Raw genomic sequence first — 16164 nt, forward strand, 5'->3', positions numbered from 1 at the left:
AGTACCATGGACTGCAAAAAGAACTAACAGATCTGTCCTGGAGGAAGTGCAGCCAGAATGCTCCTTGGAAGCAAGAATGGCCAGACTTGGTCTCACCTATTTTGGTCATGTTGTAAGAAGGGACCATTCCCTAGAGAAGGATGTCATGCTTGATAGGGTGGAGGGTCGACGAAAGAGGGGGAGGCCTTCAATGAAATGGATTGATATGGTCGCTACAATGATGGGCTCAAGTATAGTAGGGATTGTGGGGCTGGCGTGGGATCAGGCAGTGTTTCGTTCTGCTGTGCCTGGGCCCGCTATGAGTTGGAAACAACTCGACGGCACTTAACAACAACAACAACAACAACAACAATGCAGTCCTTAGAACAGTCAACCATATGCGATCAAAAGGGCAGCATTTGCCCAGGGATAAAGCTAATGCAGGAAGGAATAGAAAAGAAGAAGTATGAAGGGAAATGGTAAACATGGAAGAAGTGAGAAGAGTGTCGTTCCATTGTGAGGATTACAGTGAATGTCACCAAACAAAATGCATATAAATTGTTGAATGGAAACTCAATTTGCTCTGTAAACTTTCACCCCAATCACAATTAAAAGAAAATTTTAGTTGCCTACTGTGTGCCTGCTTTTTGATTAAGATATAATTTCTTGTTCCTAATATGCCAATGAAATAATTTCGTATGAGCAGATGGCCTTGGAAATCCAAGAAAGGGTCGCTATGAGTCGGGTCCGACTCCATGGCACATAACAACAACAACAGTTGATTCTGACTCATTGTAACCCCCTTTTGTTTCCAAGGCAGTAAACCTTTACGGAAGTAGATTGCCCAGTCTTCCTTCTGCAGAGAAGCTGGTGGGTTTGAACTGCCAGGCTTCTGGTTAGCAGTCAAGTGCCTTACACTACCAGAGCTCGTATAAATAGATATATAAAAATTTTTTGATGCATAATTATTCTCTTTGTGACTTTTTTCGCCCTTATTTAAGTATCTATTACACTTTCTGAGCATTCAATAAATTTAAACAGATTTAATATCATTAGAAAAATTGTGTTTGTAGAATTTAATGGGAAAACATTGTTACAAATTTGTAATTCTGACTCTAGAAATGAACTGATAGCTCTGAAGGCAGAAGTATTTTAAATATGTTGGATTAATCATCAACAGTAAGTGATTAGTATCAAAACAGAAAATCATCTATTGAAGATTAAGCTCATTCAAGATGTAAATAAAACTACAAGTTATTTGAATTAAATGTTTTTATTCAAAGATAAATATAAAAATGATGATGATCTTAAACTTGGTTTTCATTTCAGAGTATCTAACTGTGTTCTCTCAGATGATTGCATTCCACGATCCAGAGCTGAGTAATCATCTCAATGAGATTGGCTTTATTCCAGATGTAAGTATTTGGTGCATTAATAGAAATTTTTCCCATAAAAAACAAAATACAAAATTTAACAAATTGTAGCTTTTTGTTACAGAGTTTACATAGTTATTTTCCACACTCTTATTTTAAGTAAAGGGAAAATAATCATTTTTCTTAACATACTTGATATTATCAAACTGTTTTTGAAAAGCCAGGTAAGTAAGAGAGTAGAGCAAGATGGCAAAATAGTGGGTATGCCCATTTATTCTCCCAGCAAGTAACCCACTCAACAGATGAATAAAAACAAGAACAGGCTGAGATCTCAGAACTCCAGATGATAGCTGAAGGGTTGGATAGTCGAGGTGGTGCTGTGAGTGGGGAAGAGGAGAAACAAGGATGGCACAGAAGCTGGAAAAACCTACCCACTAACATCTGGAACACTTGCTGATCATAGCCATGTTGGGATAGGGCTGGGCAACAATCCCAGAAAGGAACACAGAGAGCTAATGGAGGAAGCTGTAGCCTGATTTTATAAAGTGGCACAGAATGGCCATGGGATTTCATGTGCTGCACAGTTGGGAAGAGGGGAAGGCAGACCATGGCACTGTGAGAGAGTGCTGTTCAATCTCATTGATGCCTGAGTCAGACAGGCACTAGGACTGGGAGGAATTGCAAGGGCAGCAGGGCAATGGGAATACTTTAGGGGATTGAAGAAAAACAGAGGCAAACAGCTGGCTCCCTGCCTACTGTTGGGCACTATGCTAGAGCCTAGGCAGGAGTGCCCATGAAGGAAAGACATAGAGAGTCCCTCACCTTCACCATAAGAAAGTCAAGCTCCATTGCTGTGTCAGCATCTGTGACCAGCTAAACCCCCCATTGTTTTGCATGTGTATTAAATTCCAGAGATGAAGCATCCAGACCTCTTGAATCAGCATTGAAAAAAACCTAAGGATAACAGTACCCTCTAGTAGTTCTCAGGCAGAGATACTTGGCTCACTGCCACAGGGTCATTTCTGACTCAAAGAGACCCTGTGGGGCTGAGTGGAGCACCCCTGTGGTGTTTTAAGGGCTATGAGTCTTTGCAGAGGCAGGCTGCCTCATCTTTGTCCCATGGTGCAGATGGCTGGTCCAGGCCCTATCCTTTTGGTTGGCAGCCAGGTGCTTGGCCACTGTGCCACCAGAGTGCTCAATCAGAACATTTTCCCACAAAAAACAGAAAACAAAATTTGAAGTGGGGAAAAATAAGAAGATACCAAAATGGCCCAAATTCAACAAAAAATAGTAAAAAACACAAAATCATAAAAAAAGACAGACCAATCAAAAACAAAACATGAAAAGGAAATTTTTCCTATGAATGCCAGACTAATCGGATGAATAGAAAAATTTTGGACTGTGGTACTAAATATATTTAAAGAAAGTAAAATGCACAGAGAAAACAAACTACTGGAGAACAAGAAGAAAAATAGCAGAACTAAAAGAAAGACTTAACAGGGTAATTGAAAACGATAAAATAAAAATCAAAAAACTGGAACTGAAGAATAAAGCAATTGAATTACAAAATGCAAGAGAAAAACTCAACAACAGAGTTGAACAGACAAAATATAGAATAAATTAACTACAGGACAAAGTAACTGAACTTATCAAGTCTTAAGAGAAATAAAAAGAACAAAGAAAATAAAACAAAGCCAAATGGTAATATGAGATTCAATTTAAAAATCTAACATTAGAATTATTGAAATCCCAGAGCACCATGCCAATAATAAAGAAATAGGAACAATTTTCCAAGAGATAATCAGAATTTCCCAGACCTGTACAGAAAACCAAGCCTGCAAATACAAGAAACTAGCTACACAAACTTCAATTAAAAGAAAGACAGAAGGATCAGCTCTGTGCCTTATCTTAATAAAATTGTTGAAAACTGAAGACAAGGAGAGAATTTTAAAAGCAGCAGCAGAAGAAAACAATGTAACATACCATGGGGCTTTCAAAAGAATCAGTGTGGATTTCTCCCAAGAAACTTTAGAGGCCAGAAGACAAAGAAGCAGCATACATAAAATACTGAATGAAATTCCCAACCAAGAGCTTTTTACCCAGCAAAGTTGTCATTCAAAAATAAGGGAGATAACAAGATGCCCAAACAAACAGAAGCTCTGGGATTTACCACTACTAGACCAGCTTTGGAAGCATAGTGGCTAAAGCACTTGACTGCTAACCAGAAGGCTGGCGGTTCAAACCCAGCAGCCGTTCCTTGGAAGGAAGGTTGGGCAATCCTATTTCCGTAGTGATACTGCCTCGGAAACCCAAGGAGGGGTCGCTATGAGTCGGGGGCTGACTCGACGGCACATAACAACAACAACAACAACAGACCAGCTTTGCCTGCATCACTCAAGAGAGTACTTCAAATGGAAAGGCAAAAGCATTAAATAAATGCAAGTATGTGTTGTGTAACATCCACGATATGTTCTGTGAAATAGGACGTTATGTGATTTGGATTTTGTGCAAACACTATATTAAAACTTTACGGGTGCCTGCTTCCACTTGTCTTTGTCACTGCTGCTTCTGCTACTGCTATTGGAGGAGGCCAGATAAATAGGTGCTGGCAGTGATGGCATATGAGAGAGTAGCAGGTAGTGGAGCAAGAGGAAGCAAGTCAGAATGGAGTGGAACATGCCCAACTTCACCCACTGTTCTGCCAGCCTGAACACCAACAGCAGCTTAGGAACAGCAAGCAGTTCCTGCCACCACCTACTCTCCAAACAAAGCACTAGAGCCCATGCCCAGAGCCATGTTCTCAGCCTCACCTGCCTGTATCCTACTGTGATCCAGTGCTGCAAGAGTCTGGTTTAGGACTCTTTAGAATGATATGGGGGCATAATAAACAAAAGGATAGCTGCTTTCCCTTAAAAAAAAAAAAAAAACTTACAGAACCACAGATGTAGATGACATTTTCCAAAAAGATATTAAATGATGCATATCTGTACTCAGACCAATACATGTGGGGGGTGGGAATTAAAAAATAAGAGAGAGCTCCAAAGAATGCAACAACACAAGCAATCACGAGGAGCAAGTATATGATATTTTCAGGGAATAAACTCAATAATTAAATCCCACAACCAATACCACATCAAGTTTGTAACAAATAAGTACAAAATAAACTTATTGAATATAGGTAATATATTGATGTTAATGGACACCAGCCAACAGAAATGAGGAAGGGAGGAGCATATCAGTAATACTTATTATGTTATAGTTGTATGTTAACTGCTTTTCGTATGTTAAACATTGTTGCAGTTGTAAATTGTATAGTGTAATATATGTGGTAATCACTAAGAACTTCAAGAAAAAATGCTCAGAAAAAAGTAGCCAAATACAAATAAAAATAGAAATAAGAATTTAAAAAAACAAAGATATAAAACACTTAAAAAAAATATAGAAAAGTGAATGAGGTAGACACTTCCTTTTCAGTAATAATGTTGAATGCAAATGGTCCAAATGCTCCATGGAAAAGGCAGAGAGTAACAGAATGGATTAAAAAAAAAACTATGACCCATCCTTTTGCTGTCTAAATGAACACCTTAAACATAAGGACACAAACAACCTGAAAATAAAAGGGTGGAAAAATATATTCCATGCAACCAGTAAACAAAAAAGAGCTAGAGTGATCATACTGGTATCAGATAAAATAGACATTAAAGCAAAATCTATTGCAAGAGGTTAAGCAGGACATTATGTAATATATATGAGTATTTAATGGACAGTGAATAAGGAAGACTGAAGAAGAGCCTATGCTTTTGAGTTGTGGTGCTGGCAAAGAATGCTGAAAGTAACATGGACTGCTAAAAGAACTAACAAATCTGTCCTGGAAGAGGTACAGCCAGAATGCTCCTTGAAAGCGAGAATGGGCAGACTTGGTCTCACCTTCTTTGTTCATGTTGTAGGAAGAGACCATTGCCTGGAGAAGGATATCAAGTGAATAAGGAAGACTGAAGAAGAGTCTATGCTTTTGAGTTGTGGTGCCGGCAAAGAATGCTGAAAGGAACACGGACTGCTAAAAGAACTAACAAATCTGTCCTGGAAGTACAGCCAGAATGCTCCTTGAAAGCGAGAATGGGCAGACTTGGTTTCACCTACTTTGTTCATGTTGCAAGAAGAGACCATTGCCTGGAGAAGGATATCATGCTCAGTAAAGTGGAGGGTCAATGGAAAAGGGGAAGGCCCATAACAACATGGACTGACACAGTGGCTGCAATGAAAGGCTTAGGTATGGCAAGGATCATGGAGTGGCACACGACCAGGCAGTGTTTTGTTCTGCTGTCAATATGAGTCAGAGATGACTCAGCAGCACCTAACAACAACAACATGCACATAACAGCGAGGAGTCCTGGTGGTGTGGTGGTTAAATTTTCAGATGCTTAACCAAAAGGTTAGCAGTTTGAACCCAACAGCAACTTTTAAAGAGAAAAGATGTAGCAGCCTGCTTCCATAAAAATACAGCCTTGAAAACTGTATGGGACAGTTCTACTCTGTCCTTTAGGGTTGCTATGACTCCAAATCAATTTGATAGCATTACAATTTCTTAAGGAGGCTTGGTGGCGCAATAAAGTACTTGGCTGCTAACTGAAAATTTGGTAGTTCCAGCCTACTAGATGCTTCATGGGAGAAAGATATGGCATTTTGATTCCATAGAGATTTACTGCCTTGGAAACCCTGTGGGGCCATTCCACTCTGTGATACAGGGTCACTGTAAGTCAGAATAGACTTGACAGCAATGAGTTTTGGGTTAACAGCAATGCTCCAAAATACATCAAACAAAAACTGGCCAATATGAAGGAGAAATAGACAACTCCACAATAATGGGAATGGACTTCAACACACCACGTTTAGCATTATAGACAAAACATCTAAAAAGATCATTAAGGGCATTGAGAACATAAATAAAACCATAAACCAATTGGACCTAATGAACATAAATAGAATACTCCATTCAGCAACAGAGCAATACACCTTCTTCTCCAGCACATATAGATTATTTTCCAGAATAGATCATATGCTGGGATGTGAAACAAGTCTCAATAAATTTAGAAAGATTGAAATGCATAGTATATCCTCTGACTATAATGATTTGAATTTACAAATCAACAGGTCACATCACTGATCTTTTAGTTAGAAGTCAAATGCTTTCATTACTACACCGCCAGAGCTCCTATAGTATCTGTTGTTGTTATGTGCCATCAAGTTGGACCTGACTCATAGCAACCCCTCCTTGGGTTTCCAAGGCAGTATCACTACGGAAGTAGTAGTATCTGTAGGTACATGTAATACAAATATGAGAATGCAGACAGTATATTCATTGAAGAAACAAATATGGATATGACAAATACCTTTCAGGACTGATTTTACAGGTTTGAGAGCTTAGGACTGTAGTCTTATAAAACAACTCAGCTAATTACATAATATGTTGTTGTTGTTAGGTGCGTGTCAAGTTATCTCTGACTCATAGTGACCGTGTCTACAACAGAACAAAGCACTGCCTGGTCCTGTGTGAGCCTCACAATCCTTGCTATACCTGAACCCATCATTGCAGCCACTGTATCAGTTCATCTCTTTGAGAGTCTTTCCTTTTTTCGCTGACCCTCCACTTTACCAAGCATGATATCCTTCTCCAGGGAATGGTCCCTTCTTAAAACACGACCAGAGTAAGTGAGTTGAAGTCTGGCCATTCTCTCTTTCAAGGATCATTCAGGCTGTACTTTTTCCAGGACAGATTTGTTCATTCTTCTGGGAGTCTATAGTACTTTCAGTATTCTTCACCAACACTCTCTTTGTTGCATGAACTCTTCTTTGGTCTTCCTTATTCATTGTTTAACTTTCACATGTATATGAGGCTACTGAAAATACCATGGCTAGGGCTAGGCTCACCTTAGTCTTCAAATAGATATTTTTGATCTGCAACACTTTAAATAGGTCCTTTTGCAGCAGATTTGCCTGATGCAATACATCATCTGATTTCTTGACTGCTGCTTCCATTGGTGTTCATTTTGGAACCAAGTAATAGGAAATCTTGGACAACTTCAATCTTTTTTCCATTTATCGTGATGCTCATTACTGGTCCAGTTGTGAGGATTTTCATTTTCTTTATGTTGATATGTAATCCATACTACAGACTGTAGTCTTTAATCTTCATCAGTAAGTGCTTCAAGTCATCTTCACTTTCAACAAGCAAGATTGTGTCATCTGCATATTTGCAGGTTGTTAGTAAGTCTTCTCCAATCCTGATGCCTGTTGTTCTTCATATATTCCAACTTCTTGAATTATTTGTTCAGCACACAGATTAAACAAGCATGGTGAAAGGATACAACCCTGATGTACTCCCTTCCTGCTTTTAAACCATGCAGTATCCCCTTGTTCTGTTCACATGACAGCCTCTTGATCTTAGTACAGTTTCCTCATGAGCACAATTAAGTGTTCTGGAATTCCTGTTATTCCCAGTGTTATCCATAATTTGTTATGATCCACACAGTCAAATGCTTTTGCATAGTCAATAAAACACAAGTAAGTTAAAATAAAAACAAGTCCACGAGAGCAAAAGTATGACCTTGATTATATCCCTCCTGAATTTAGAGACTATCTGAAGAATAGATTTGATGCACTGAACACCAGTGACCGAAAACCAGAGGAATTGTGAGATTATATCAAGAACATCATACCTGAAGAAAACAAAAGGTCATTAAAAAAACAGGAAAGGAAGAAAGACCAAAATGGATGTCAGAGAAGACTCTGAAACTTGCCCTTGAATGTACAGTAGCTAAAGCAAATGGAAGAAATAACAAGATGAAAGAGCTGAACAGAAGATTTCAAAGAGCAGCTCTAGAAGACAAAGTCAGTTATTATAATGAAATGTACAAAGATCTAAAGTTAGAAAAACAAAAGGGTAGAACACTCTTGGAATTTCTCAAACTGAAAGAACTGAACAAAAAAGTTCAAGCCTGGAGTTGCAATATTGAAATATTCTATGGGCAAAATATTTAATGATACAGGAAACGTCTAAAGAAGGTAGAAGGAATACACAGAGTCAATGTACCAAAAAGAATTGGGTGATATTCATCCATCTTAGGAGGTGGCATATGATCAAGAACCAATGGTATTGAAGGAAGAAGTTGAGGTTACACTAAAGGAATTGGCAAAACACAAGTCTCCAGGAACCCATTGAGATGTTTAATAAACACTTACTTATCTATGCCTAGAGATTTGGAAGACAGCTACCTGGTCAACTGACTGGGAGAGATCCATATTTGTACCCATTCCAAAAAAAGGTGATCCCACAGAATGTGGAAATTATTGAAAAATGTTATTAATATCACACTCAGGTAAAATATTACTGAAGATAATTCAACAATGGTTGCAGCAGTATATTGACAGAGAACTTCCAGAAATGCAATCTAGATTCAAAAGAGGATGTAGAACGAGGGGTATCATTTCTGATGTCAGATGGATCTTGGCTGAAAGCAAAGAATACCAGAAAGATGTTTTTTGTGTTTTATTGACTATACAAAAGCATTCAGTTTTGTAGATCATAACAAATTATTGATAACATTGAGAAGAATGGGAATTCTAGAATACTTAATTGTGCTTAGGAGGAACCTGTAGATAGACCAGGAGGCTGTCATTCGAACAAAACAAGGGGATACCACGTGGTTTAAAATCACAAAGGGTTGTATCCTTTCACCATATTTATTCAATCAGTATGTTGAGCAAGCAGTCTGAGAAGTGGGACTATATGAAGAAGAGCATGGCATCAGGATTAGAGGAAGACTCATTAACATCCTGTGATGTGCAGAGGACAAAACTGCATGCTGAAAGTGAAGATGACTTGAAGCACTCACCAGATGAAGATTAAAGAGTATAGTATGCAGTATGGATTACACCTGAACTGAAAATCTTTACTACTGGACCAATGAGCAGCATCACGATAAATAGAGAAAAGATTGAAATTGTCAAAGACTTATTACTTCATTCCATAGTCAACATCGATGGAAGCAACAGTCAAAAATATCACACGACATATTACACTGGGAAAATCTGCTGCAAAAGACCTCTTTAAACTGCTAAAGAGCAAAGATGTGTCTTTGAAGACTAAGGTGAGCCTAACCCTAGTCATGGTAGTTTCAGTAGCCTCATATGCATGTGAAAGCTAGACAATAGATAAGGACTATAGAAAAAGAGTTGATGCTTTTGAGTGGTGGTGTTGGTGAAGAATACTGAATGTCCCATGGACTGCCAGAAGAACAAACAAATCTGTCCTGGGAGAAGTGCAGCTGGAATGCTCCTTGGAAGCGACATTGGCCAGACTTCATCTCACCTACTTTGGCCATGTTGTCAGAAGGGACCATTCTCTAGGGAAGGATATCCTGCTTGCTAAGTGGAACATCAAAGAAAAAGAGGAAGGCTCTCAACAAGATGGACTGATACAGTGGCTGCAACAGTGGCCTTAGATATAGCAAAGATTGTGAGTCTGGCACAGGACCTGGTAGTGTTTCGTTCATTTGTACATAGGGTCGCTATGAGTCACAGCCTTCTCAATGGCACCTAACAACAACACAGCATTACTCACTGACTAATCAGCCCTTCAATAATTTCTTCAACTCCAGACATAAGATTTAATCTAATATTTTTTTATACCTCTCGTTTATAACACAGGCAAGGAAGTTGGGATTATATAAAAATGAATACTTAATATGCATAGTAGGTAAATTTTTTACAAATGTTTTCCTTTTGTATCCATAACTATAGGACTTGTCTTTGTTTTATTTGTTTGTTTTGAATCTATGTGTTCCTTTTGGAGGCTTTATTTAATAAATTCTGTACTCAAATAAAAGATGTTTCTCCACAGGCCTAGAAGGGAATGACATTATAAATGTTAAGGATAGTTATATGAGACCTCATGATCACATTGCAGAGTGCTTCAGTTAAATTCAAAGACCAATGATCTAGAAATACCAAACTAAGCCAAATCAAACCCACTGCTGTTGAGTTGAGTCTGACTCACAGTGACCCTATAGAACAAAGTAGAACTGCCCGGTAGGGTTTCCAAGGCTGTAAATCTTTGTGGAAGCAGACTGCCTCTTCTTTCTCTCACAGAGTGGCTGGTGACTTCAAACTGCCAATCTTTCACTTAATAATAGTCAAGCAATTTAACTACTGGACCCCTGAGGCTCCTTGAACTAGGAATAAGGAGACCTCAATTTTACTTCTTACTCTGACCGTAGATGATACACCAGACTGAGGGAAGAATGGAGATGTCAAATGATGTAAGCTAAAGTTTATTTCTGTAACTAATTAGTTTTGTTAGTTTACCAAAGACTAAATTTCTTATCTGTTAAATGGTGAAAACATCTATTTTACACATGTTACAGATTTAAGAATCAAATGAAATGTTTATAAAAAGTATTTTTAAACTTCAAATTACTCTGCAAATATATATACTGTTAGTGTTACTGGAAACAGTTTGAATACATTTAATATGTGTTAATATAAATGTTTTTCACTCCTAACCTTGACGATGAATATACCAGTCTCTGAACATATGCCTTTAGAGGAAAGGCACACTATGGAGACAAAGAAGGTCAAGATAGAATACAGAGATCTCTCTCTGTACAAATACATATATATAAAGAGAGAGAGAGAGAGAGAGGTTTACAGAAACCTCCTATGATATTGTACTCTAAGTATCTTTTAAAAGAGGCTTGACTGTATGTCACATACAACAAACACATAATGGACTGAACTATGACCTATTGTCTTAGTTCTCTAGGCCCGCTAAAACAGAAATACCACAAGTGAATGGATTTGGCAAGCAAGAATTTGTTCTCTTACAGTTTAGGAGGCTAGAAGTCTGAATTCAGGGTGCTGACTGTAAGGACTAGAGGAAGGCCCCTCAACCTTGGGCTTCAGCTCTACCTCTTATTCCAGGCCCACTGGTGTTAGAGGCATCTTCTAACTCAGATAGCTGCTGGCTGCTGAGGCTGACAAACCTAAAGTTGGCAGGTGATATGGCAGAGTGCGAAGATCAATAGGCAACATGGCAGGCCACTAGTTCAAGTCCATGAACAATCCCAAGTTTGGCAAGCAACATGGCAGCTGGTGGTATGAAGATTTGGCCAAATGTAGGATCCAAATGTGCTAAAAGCTAGAGACCTTCCTCAAAGCTTTTTCTTGTATAGTGGAAGCAGGCTACAACCCAAAGGCTGCTACTTATCTCCTCACAGCAGATTCTACCATGGAGGTGATTATAGTCTTATCATGGGGAATAACTACATCTAGCTGCCCAGCCACTCAAAACCATGGCTGAGCCAAGTTGACACACAACCTTAACTACTACACCTAGCTAATTTTAGAGCCTCAATTGACTTTTGGCTTGATATGAGCTACTGAGAAGCCAATGATATAAATCAGTATCTGGCAAAGTCTCCAAGGTAATATATCAAGCAAAACAGAAAAAAGCTACTCTGAATTTGTTATTTCTTCAAAAATTTCATAAAACCCAAAATATCAAATCTAAGTGAAAACCCTCTATGACCCCAAAACCTGTTGTCAAGTTGATTCTGACTCATACTGACACTACAGGACAGAGTAGAACTGCCTCATAAGGTTTCCTAGGCAGATGGGCAGGTCTTTTCTATTGTGGAGTGGCTGGTTGGTTTGAACCACTGATCTTTCAGTTAGCAGTGCAACACTTAACCACTGCACTACCAAAGCTTCTTAAACCTTTCATGATTCTAACTCATAGTGATCCCCATGGAATTTCCAAGGCTATATATCTTTACAGTAGTAGACTGCCTCATCTTTCTCCTGTGGAGCTGGTGAGTTTGACCCACCAATCTTCTAGTTAGCAGCCAAGTGCCTTACTCACTGTGCCACACAGCTCTTTAAAAACCTTTGATAGCACAATTTAAGTATGTGGTGTTTGTATTTTAAAAAACATGGTTTTAATTGATTTGTTGGTGAATGCACAGTAAGTTAGGTTCCCATTTAACAATTTGTGCACCAGTTGTTCAATGACATTAGTTATATTTAGCTGTGTCAGCTTTCTTTTTAATTATGTTCTGTTTGTTCCATTTCTAGTACTCTTGTTTCTCTACCACCTTATCTTCTCATTTTTGCTTTTGAGTAATTGCTGGTCTCATACAGATGGTTTTTAAGTGGAACAGTGGTAATATCCTTTACCACAGTGGGTAATATTCTTTATTTTGTGTGCCACTTTCCTCTTTTGCTGAAAGGTGATCTCAGGGGATAGGCTCAGTTCTAGGTTTAAAGAGCATCTCAGGGTGATAGTATGATGTAATCATCTATTCTCTGCAATTCCAGTTAATCTGGCTCTATTATTATTAAATTGAGTCCTGCTCCACATTATTCTCCTATTTATCACCTATCATGGTCTTAATCAGAAAAGTCAGTGGTGGTAGCTGGGCATTATCCAGTTCTGAGCTCAGGTTAGATGAGGTTATAGCTTGTGTAGACTCGTTTCTTCTCTGAGCTCTTAGTTACCTTCTTAGTGGTTTGCTCTTGGCAAGTAGAATAACCAAAACCCATTGCCATTGAGTCAATTCCAACTCAGAACAACCCCTATTGGGTTTCCAAGGTGGTAAATCTTAGAGAATTAGGTTGCTGTGTCTTCCTTCCACAGAGTGGCTGGTGGATTTGAACTGCCAACTTTCTGATTCGCAGTCAAAGGCATTAGGCACTACATCACCAGAGCTCCTTTTGGCAAGTAGAGACTAGTTCTTAGATGATCACTAACAAGCTTTTAAGAATACAGATACTTTTCATTCACCAGGGTATAGATCATGATTTGTTAACTATGTTATGCCAAATATGGATCTCTTCCAATCGGTTGGCCAGAGCTGTCTTCCAAATTTCTCGACACACAAGAATAAGTGCCTCCAGTGCAACATGCATTTGCTGAAACATTTCAGTGGGTATTCCATCAATTCCTGGAACCTTGTTTTTTACCAACTCCTTCAATGCAGCTTCAGCTTCAGCTTCTTCCTTCGATACCATTTGGTTCTTGATCATGTGCCACCTCCTTAAATAGATGAACCTCAACCAATTCTTTTTTGTACAGTGACTCTGTATTCCTTCCATCTTCTTTTGATGTTTCCTGTATCAGTCAGTATTTTTCCCATGGAATCTTTCCATATTGCAACTCAATGCTTGAATTTTTGCTTCAGTTCTTTCAGCTTGAGAAATGCTAAGTGTATTCTTCTCCTTTGGTTTTTCTAACTTCAGGTCTTTGCACATTTCATTATAATAATTGACTCTGTCCTCTTGAGCTGCTCTTTGAAATCTTCTGTTTAGTTCTTTTATCATGTCATTTCTTCTATTTGCTTTAGCTACTCTCTGTTCAAGGGCAAGTTTCAGAGTCTCTCCTGACATGCATTTTAGTATTTTCTTCCTTTCCTGTCTTTTTAATGATCTTTTGTTTTCTTCATGTATGATGTTCTTGATGTTATCCCACAATTCCTCTGGTTTTCAGACACTGGTGTTCAATGTGTTAAATCTATTCTTCAGATGATCTCTAAATTCAGGTGGGATATAATCAAGGTTATATTTTGACTCTCAAGGACTAGTTTTAATTGTCTTCAACTTCATTTTGAACTTGCATATGAGCAATTGATGGTCTGTTCCACAGTCACCTCCTGGCCTTGTTTTGACTGAAGATACTGAGCTTCTCCATTGCCTCTTTCCACAGATGTAGTCAATATGATTCCTCTGTATTCCATCTGGAGAGGTTCAAGTGTATAGCCACTCTTCATGTTGATGAAAAAAGGTATTTGCAACGAATAAGTAATTGGTCTTGCAGAATTCTGTCATGCAATCGCCAGCATCATTTCCATCACAAAGGCCATATTTTCCAACTACTGGTGATTCTTCTTTGTTTCCAGCTTTCTCATTCCAATCACCAGTAACAACCAATACCTCTTGATTGCATGTTTGGTCAATTTCAGACTGCAGAAGTTGGTAAAAATCTTTAATTTCCTTGTCTTTGAGTTTGGTGGTTGGTGTGTAGATTTAAGTAAAATAGCATTAACTGGTCTTCCTTGTAGGCGTGTGGTATTATCCTATCACTGACAGCATTACCCTTCAGCACAGATCTTGAAACATTTTTTGTAATAATGAATACCATGCCATTCCTCTTCAATTTGTCATTCCTGGCATGGTAGGTCATATGGATGTTTGATTCAGTATGGCCATAACCAGTCCATTTCAGCCCAGTAATGCCTAGGATAACAATCTTTATGCATTCCATTTCATTTTTGCCAACTTTTAGTTTTCCTAGTCTCATACTTCATACATTCCATGTTCTAATTTTTAATGACTGGAAGAGATCCATATTTGTACCCAATCCAAAGAAAAATAATCCCTCAGAATGTGGAAATTTTCAAACAATATCATTATCACACACCAGTAAAATTTTGCTCAAGATAATTCAAAGTCAGCAGCAGCAGTATATTGACAGGGAACTTCCAGAAATGCAAGCTAGATCCAGAAGAGGACGTGGAATGAGGGATATCACTGCTGATGTCAGATGGACCTTGGCTGAAAGCAGAGCATACCAGAAAGATGTTTAGTTTTGTTTTACTATTCTGTGAAAACATTTGATTGTATGGATCATAACAAATTATGGATAACATTGAGAAGAATGGGAATTCCAGAACACTTAATTGTGCTCATGAGGAAACTTTACATAGATCCAGAAGCTGTTGTTTGAACAGAACAAGGAGATACTGCATGATTTAACATCACAAAGGGACTTCATCAAGGTTGCATCCTTTCACCATGCTTGTTTAATCTGTACACTGAGCAAATAATCTGAGAAGATGGAGTATATGAAGAAGAACGTGGCATCAGAATTTGAGGATTGTTTAGACATTAAATCAGGTATTGTTTCTGATGTGGGATTTGATTTTACTCTATTTGCACTTTAATAAGTTAATCTATTACTGTTCTATAGATATTAGCAAAAAAAAAAAAAAAAAACAGGACTTCAAGGTGGTTTCAGTAGAAGGAAACAAGGGTAGCCTATGCATTGCATAGCAACCAACTCTCTTGCATGTTGGATTTTGACCAGTATAGGAAGCAGGCAGCAGAGCCCTGTTCAAAGATGGTAGCTGACTGTATTACTTTGAATGTGGCCAGACACCATCTTTGAGCAGGGCATAGCTGCCTGTTTCCTATTGTTAGATGCCATCAAGTTGGTTCCAATTCATAGTGTCCTTATGTATAGCAGGACAAAACACTACCCAGTCCTGTGATATCCTCATAGTTATTGCCACATTTGAGCCCATTGTTGCAGCCACTGTGTCAATCCATCTAATTGAGTCTTCCTGTTTTTCATTGACTGTCTACTTTACCAAGGATGATGTCCTTCTCCAGGGACTAGTCCCTCCTGAAAACACGTCCAAAGGACATGAGATGAAGTCTTGCCATCCTCACTTCTAGGGAGCCTATTGACTGTACTTCTTCCAAGACAGAGTTGTCTGTTCTTCTGGTTGTTGTTGTTGTTAAGTGCCGTTGAGTTGTTTCCGACTCATAGTAACCCCATGCACAGCAGAATGAAACACTGCCTGATCCCGCGCCAGTCCCACAATCCCTGCTATACTTGAGCCCATCGTCGCAGCCACCGTGTCAGTCCATCTTGTTGAAAGCCTCCCCCTCTTTCGTCGACCCTCCACCCTACCAAGCATGACATCCTTCTCCAGGGAATGGTCCCTTCTTACAACATGACCAAAATAGGTGAGACGAA

At 38.7% G+C, this 16164-nt stretch overlaps 1 protein-coding gene across 1 annotated transcript in view; it reads left to right on the forward strand.

The window, feature by feature from the left end:
* TBCK (TBC1 domain containing kinase) overlaps positions 1–16164 on the forward strand; it is a 411838-nt gene that overhangs the window by 174607 nt on the left and 221067 nt on the right. Inside the window, exon 19 of the mRNA XM_007948290.2 lies at positions 1309–1394. Coding sequence (XP_007946481.1) covers positions 1309–1394 — 86 coding nt within the window. The remainder of the gene's footprint in view (positions 1–1308; positions 1395–16164) is intronic.

Source organism: Orycteropus afer, unplaced genomic scaffold (assembly GCF_000298275.1).
Source record: "Orycteropus afer afer isolate SDZICR_OR568_19922 unplaced genomic scaffold, OryAfe1.0 scaffold00211, whole genome shotgun sequence".
In the NCBI taxonomy this organism is placed as follows: domain Eukaryota; kingdom Metazoa; phylum Chordata; class Mammalia; order Tubulidentata; family Orycteropodidae; genus Orycteropus; species Orycteropus afer.